This window comes from Oreochromis niloticus, linkage group LG15 (assembly GCF_001858045.2).
Source record: "Oreochromis niloticus isolate F11D_XX linkage group LG15, O_niloticus_UMD_NMBU, whole genome shotgun sequence".
Lineage (NCBI taxonomy): Eukaryota > Metazoa > Chordata > Actinopteri > Cichliformes > Cichlidae > Oreochromis > Oreochromis niloticus.
Genome location: NC_031980.2, coordinates 12,619,995 through 12,626,598, shown reverse-complemented (window position 1 = coordinate 12,626,598; position 6,604 = coordinate 12,619,995). Strand labels below are relative to the sequence as shown.

The 6,604-nt window shown below is 46.2% G+C and overlaps 1 protein-coding gene across 1 annotated transcript; it reads left to right on the top strand.

The window, feature by feature from the left end:
• The first annotated feature begins 220 nt into the window (after positions 1–220).
• Positions 221–5,657, top strand: mycn (MYCN proto-oncogene, bHLH transcription factor). Its single transcript, XM_019346286.2, is given in 4 exon segments — positions 221–374; positions 797–995; positions 998–1,432; positions 3,557–5,657. Coding segments are annotated over 3 exon segments (1,401 nt in total). The 5' UTR covers positions 221–374; positions 797–817; the 3' UTR covers positions 4,345–5,657.
• The last annotated feature ends 947 nt before the right edge of the window (positions 5,658–6,604 follow it).

Below are 6,604 nucleotides of genomic sequence, written 5' to 3'. Positions count from 1 at the left end.
AGTGTATCAATAATGCATGATGAGAATATTCTCTCATTTACACTTTTCTTTTGCATCCTTTTCCCTTCTTCCTTTTTACCCCCACCCCCCGGCTTTCGTTCCTGCTCACGATGTTTAGGCTGTTTTCTCCATTCACCTTGAAAGAAAGCTCCTGTCTCCCGCGTCCATCAAAACGAAAGCCCGACCCTCGCTTTGAGAGGGAGGAGCTTCCTAGCGCATTACTGAGTGTATAACACTCTGTGGCCATCCAGAAAGTGTGTCAGAGGACTGTGTTTGCTCCCAAAGTAGATGACTGCTCACATTCTGGTCTCTGTATTACTGACTGCGAGATACGAGAAATTTTTAATTCGTACATCATCCCAAGCCAGGACAAGGTGAGCGTCTTCACACTTCAGCAGCTTAACGTACAAGTGTTATTATTCTCTCCCATTTCAGGCAAAACATAGTGTCTGCTCGATTTCATTGTTGTCATTTGATTTATTTATTTTTTGGTAAGCATGCTTTTTGTTTCTTAATCTTTTTTCTTGGGGGGTCTTTAGTGAATCGTGCGTCAAAAAGTCATTTTGCACCGCCTGTGCGTCATGGTCACATTTACGCACATTCTCCTCTGAGATTTTTGTGGCTTTTAAACCCCACAGAAGAGTTAGTGCGGAATTCAGTCAAGCAGACTGGGTCTGTGTGTGGGCTTTGGCTCATGCTCTTTCTACAGCGCCGTTTTCAGGTGTGATAGAGGAGAGAAGGAATGTGACGAGACGCTCTTTCACTGAGGACTAAATCATCTTTTGTCTCTTCACAGGTTTTTCGATTGTGGGATAGAATGCCGGCGATCATAAGTAAAAACTCCGATTTGGAGTTTGACTCCTTACAACCGTGTTTCTATCCGGATGAGGACTTCTACTTCTGCGGTCCCGACTCTGCGCCACCGGGGGAGGACATCTGGAAGAAATTCGAGTTGCTGCCCACTCCGCCCCTCTCTCCAAGCCGCGCCGCGCTACCGGAGAGCCGGCAACTGCCTCGCCGGAAGCAGACCCCCTTGGCTTCGGGTTAGGGGACCCACTGGACTGGGCATCCGAGCTGCTGCTCCTGCCTGGGGACGATATATGGGGAGCATCCGACGATCTGTTCGGCTCCGCTTTGGATTCTAATCCCAATAGTATCATCATCCAGGACTGTATGTGGAGTGGCTTTTCTGCCAGGGAAAAGCTGGAACGGGTGGTTACGGAGAAACTCGGCAAAGCTATTTCCACGGCGACCGCAGGCAGCAGGAGCGTGTGCGTCAAGGCGCAGGAGGTGGTGAGCCGCAACTCGATGTCAGAGTGTGTGGACCCCACAGTAGTGTTCCCCTTCCCGATCAACAAGAAAAACAGCACCAGGGACTCATCTGGGACCATTATTACATCCACGGTCCACGGGAGCGCGCCTAGTGACTCCGGTAAGGATTTGAGGACATTATTATTATTATTATTATTATTATTATTATTATTATTGTATTGGTTGTTGTTGTTGCTGTTGTTTTTGTTGTAAGCCCCTACCCTAACAAATCGGAGTGAGTGCAGCTTGTTCATATGACTGGTCTAGAATCGGATTACCTCGTTAGATATAACACACACACACAGACACGCGCACATGATCGCGCAGTGGAGTAGTGACACAGTGAACGAGGTTTATGTAATCAACAAGGTCTCCATCCGGCAGATGGCGGTAAAATGGGGAATTCTGTGACTTACTGAACTCAGCTGGCATCTGAGCCAAACAAAAAGACATCACACACACACTCACAGTCAGACCAGGTTGTGGGAGGAGATGAAAAGGTGTTTAATAATGCGATGAGCTGATAAAGTGTCAGGTTCACGGTACCGTGAACGCTTTCATTACGCATGAATTGAGGGACAATTTGCGCACAGTGGGTGACAAACTGACACTTACTCCACAGTCTGAGACAGACAGTCTGAGCCAACTGCCGCCCGAGATGTGGGGATATCTAAAATTAATACTCAGAAAGAGAAAACAAGAAATAATGTCTAAAACGGAAATACTGGATTTGTGTCAGGATCATAATGTTAGATGTGTTTAGATTGGGTAATGAATGTTATGTGTACTTAAAAACTAAGACTTCCATCACCGGTCTTTTATAAGTTCCCTAAACAAACACCAGCCCTTATCAGCGTGTTTTCGTTGTGGAACTGTAGTACAAAGCCCCCCAGCTTGGCACAGAGGATAGACTCAGCCAACCTTGCCAAACACCTCCTCCACAGCGAAGAAAAGAGGACGGAGGAGAGCTTCTTTTAGGCGTGTGTGTGCGTGTGTGTGTGGGAGGGGGGGTGACAGCTTTGAACAAGCGCTCCATCTCGACAGCTGTCTCCCTGGCGCCCCTCCAGGTCTGGGGCTTAAAGGGTGGTGATCCGATCGCCTGCCGCCCCACCGTCCAGCGCACACTGCCGCCCCGATGCGCTTCTGGCGTTTGAAGCGACCCATTCTTCGTTGTGCAGCACGCCTTCTGCACTTTTACATTAAGGGGAAACTGACCCTAAATGATAAACTGTGAGGACCCCCATTTAAAAAACAAACAAACAAAAAACAGAAGCTGTTCGCAGGAAAAGCATGGTGAAGGACTGCTCCTCTTCATTTTCCTGTTTACAAATTGAAACTAATATCTCCTCAGACATGAATTTTGAGACTTTCTTCTCTTTATATTCATTCCACGTCAATTAAAGAGCTGTTCCATTCTGAATTTCAAACAACAAGAGCTAAATCCCAGCCACACATGTGGCAAAATCAGCGACACCCCCTCATCCAGCCAGCTGTGGCCAGCTTTGTTGTGATGACAGGAATAAACTGTGTGTGTGTGTGTGTGTGTGTGTGTGTGTGTGTGTGTGTGTGTGTGCAGCATGTGTGTTCAGACATTCTGGTGCAGTAGTGTCTGAAGTGGGTTACCATAAGCTGTAAAATGCCACACTCCTCAGATGCTCCTGAGCTGATAATGGGAGCCGTTATCACAAAGGCATTTTAACGGGGCCTCACACTCTGCTTCGTGGTTGGTCACTCCTTGTCAACCCCAAAAGCACCCGCGGATGATAAGGGTCACCTGCTCAGCTCAACATTAGCACATGTATTAAGATCAAGAGCTCAGGTGGAAATGAGATTTTTAACTTCAGAGGTCAGAGTTAAACCTAAGTTCTTAATGCGTCTGATTCTACTGGCACACTTTCAGTGTGAGTGGAGGTGCACCAATAGACTGAAAGCACCAGACTAAAGCTGTCTCATCCCCAGAGAAGATTAAGAAAGTTTTGAATAAGGGAGGGAGACTGAAATGCAGAAATCCAACCTGTCTGCTCAGCGCTGACACTGAACGTGTCAATTCCTGCAGAATAGATTAGTTACCAAATGACTGACACTAAGCATTAAGAGGTTTCTGCTTGTGCAAACAGAATTGAGCAACATTCTTTCTCCTACACCTTGATCTCGCTCACATGTATACCTGCCACTTGCTGGCACACATAAAGGGAATAGTGCTGTGTCAGAGCAATTAATCACTCACGTTGTTTTCTTTTCTCAGAAGAGGAAGACGAAGATGACGAAGAGGAAGAGGAAGAAGAAGAAGAGGAAGATGACGAAGAAGAAGAGGAGGAGGAAGAAGAAGAAGAAGAGGAGGAGATTGATGTAGTCACAGTAGAGAAGAGGCGCTCTACAATCACCAAGGCATCACCCATGGCGTCAGGCACTGTCACCATCTCTGTACACCCCAAAAGTCAAGATGCAAAAGGAATTGTCTCAGGGTCCGGATCCGGTGTGGTGAGTCGATTCGTCAGCCGGGCTCCTCAGGAGCTCATCTTGAAGAGAAGTTCAGTCCACCAGCAGCAACATAACTACGCAGCCCCCTCACCCTATGCTTCAGACGATGACCCAACCCCGCCTCCAAAGAAGCAAAAGGTGTCCGATGCCCCGCGCCTTCCTTCCAGAACCATCTCTTCATCCTCCTCATCTTCCTCCTCATCCTGCAGCTCAGTCACCAGCACATCAGGGGTGCGCAGCAAGCGCAGCTCCAGCGGGGACAGCAGCCCGAGAGGCAGCTCCGACTCAGAGGACAGCGAGCGCCGACGCAACCACAACATCCTGGAGCGCCAGCGCCGCAATGACCTGCGATCCAGCTTCCTGACGCTGCGCGACCACGTGCCGGAGCTGGCGCACAACGAGAAGGCGGCGAAGGTGCTCATCCTTAAGAAGGCCACCGAATATGTGAACTCGCTAGAGACGGAAGAGATGAGGCTCCAGCAGGAGAAAGAAAGGCTCCACGTCCGGAGGCAACAGCTGATGCGCCGGCTGGAGCAGGCAAGGACTCGCTAACAGACAACTGCTACAACACAAACACTCACAATATACCCTGGACGACCCCCCCACCCCCACCCCTCTGCATCAACTCAAGTCTGATACACAAGAAGATGCACGCAGAGGCCTCCATATCTGTTGCACACGTGCACACACCAACACAACATCTCAGAGGATGTTTATCTTCAGATGTCAACACACACCTTGGAGGGGCGGGGTGCCGGGGGCGGGGGGATGCTCGGACTTTCACTGCCGCCACTTTTTTTGCACATTTGTTGACGTTAAGAATGTTTAGGGTTTACTTTTTCAATCCAGTCACATTAAAGAAAGATTAAAAATGCACGCACACACACACACACACACGAAAAACAAAAAAGCATGAGGAAGGAGAGAGGACACACTTTTTTTAGTCTTCCCTTCTTCTGTTTTTTGAAATATATAATTTCTATTTGTACTTTTTTTGTACTCACTGTGACACCAGCCTGGAATCTAGTTATTCCCACAGGGACGGGTGTTGGAGGGCACTTTGCTTGGAGAGTTCATGTACAAGAAGAAGTGCACACTTACTTTGCCTTCACCACTGCAAAACTGAAAAGACTGATGACTGAGGCGTCACATAAACAATGCCACTACAGGTCCTCTTTCCCTCACTCTTCTCACACTGGTGCTCAAACCAAGTCAGTGGATGTATAACTGCGCACCTTGCTAGCCGACACTTTTGTATATAACAATAGTGTACAGACAAAATACACTCAGATCTGCCTTGTTTTGTAATACAGTTTGTCCTTGTTCTTTTTTATATATATATACATGTCAGAAAGCTGCCAACATTTAGACTGGAAGTTTATATACCTTTAAAAGTACTGTAAGGCCTCAATTTTGAGAGTCATGAAACTTTGTAATATAACAATATATTGTTTTTTTTCTCTTCCCTTTCTTTGTATTGTATTATATTACTAATTCAACACACCTTTATGCTTTTAGTGTGAACCTGATACATACTAAATTTGATACTTATATTTTCGTATGAAAATGAGTTCCTGGTAGATATCACTTTATCTCGTCATTTTTTCTTCTATCTCAAATAATTCTTTTGTACAGCAAATGTGTTCTATCCTCATGTACCTGGCCTTTTTTTTTCTTTCTTCCTTTTTTTTTTGTTTATATTTGCTATCGGGTGCATAGAACTGGGTAAACAGATATAAGATGTTTGTTTTTTTGTGTTTTTTGTGTTTGTTTTTTTTTTCAATTTAAAATGTACATTTAGTGCTGCAACTCATAGCACTTTGAAATACCTCATTTTGAAAAATAAATAGATATCATAAAATCTTCATCTTTGCCTTTGTGGATTTTTTTTTCTAACCCTGTCACCCTTTCATATCTGCCTCAATCTGTTTACTTCCCTGTTTGCCTCCACATTTCTGTATTTGTTGTGCTGCTCTCAAAGACTCATCCTGACAAAGAAAGCGAGTGTCTTCTGAATGCTCTCTGTCTCCGCACCCTGCAGCTACCTCCCCCTGCATAGCCTCTCACACCCACCCACACACACACCTACACACTCACTCACTTCAGTTCACACACACACACAGACACACACACCTCTCTATTTTCCTCTCTCGCCAGCGCAGCTCTTCCTACTACATTGTTCAGGCTGTTGCTATGGAAACTGGAGCAGCTGCTGAGTGGCAGACACGAGAGTGAGGCTTTTATTTGTCTGTTAGTAGTCTGTGTATTTCTGCCCGAGTGTGTGTGTATGAATGCAAATGTGTGTCTACCTTTTGTTGCGGTCTGTGTGTGGCCCCGGCGCCTGATATCTCCGGTGTTGTGCGCTGCCTGCCACGATGCCAGGACAAGGCTGGATACTGTTTACCAACATAGGCCACATGGCTTTGCCCCTCCCCACCTCCTCTTCCCCTTTTTCTCTCTCCTCCTTCCCTCTGTGCATCCTGTGTTGGGCCTTAGCCCAAATATGCGCCTTTCACGAGTCTGTTCAAGCGCTCTCTGGAGATGGCTGAAAGAGAAATCTGTTGCCACGGTCTGTATAGCCATTTAGCACAGCAGTGTGTTCACAGAGGGTATAAGAAAGAGAGAGAAAGAGAGAAGGGCACTAATACAACATAAAATACACACTGCTGATGAATTGCAGTAATCCCTTTAAAAAGATAGATAGGACAACATGATCAATGATTGTTTCTCTTTCACCAAAAGTGATATATTACTTCCTTTCTAGAACAAACACTCCAGCGTTTAATTTTTCAGAAGCACAATTGTCATTCAG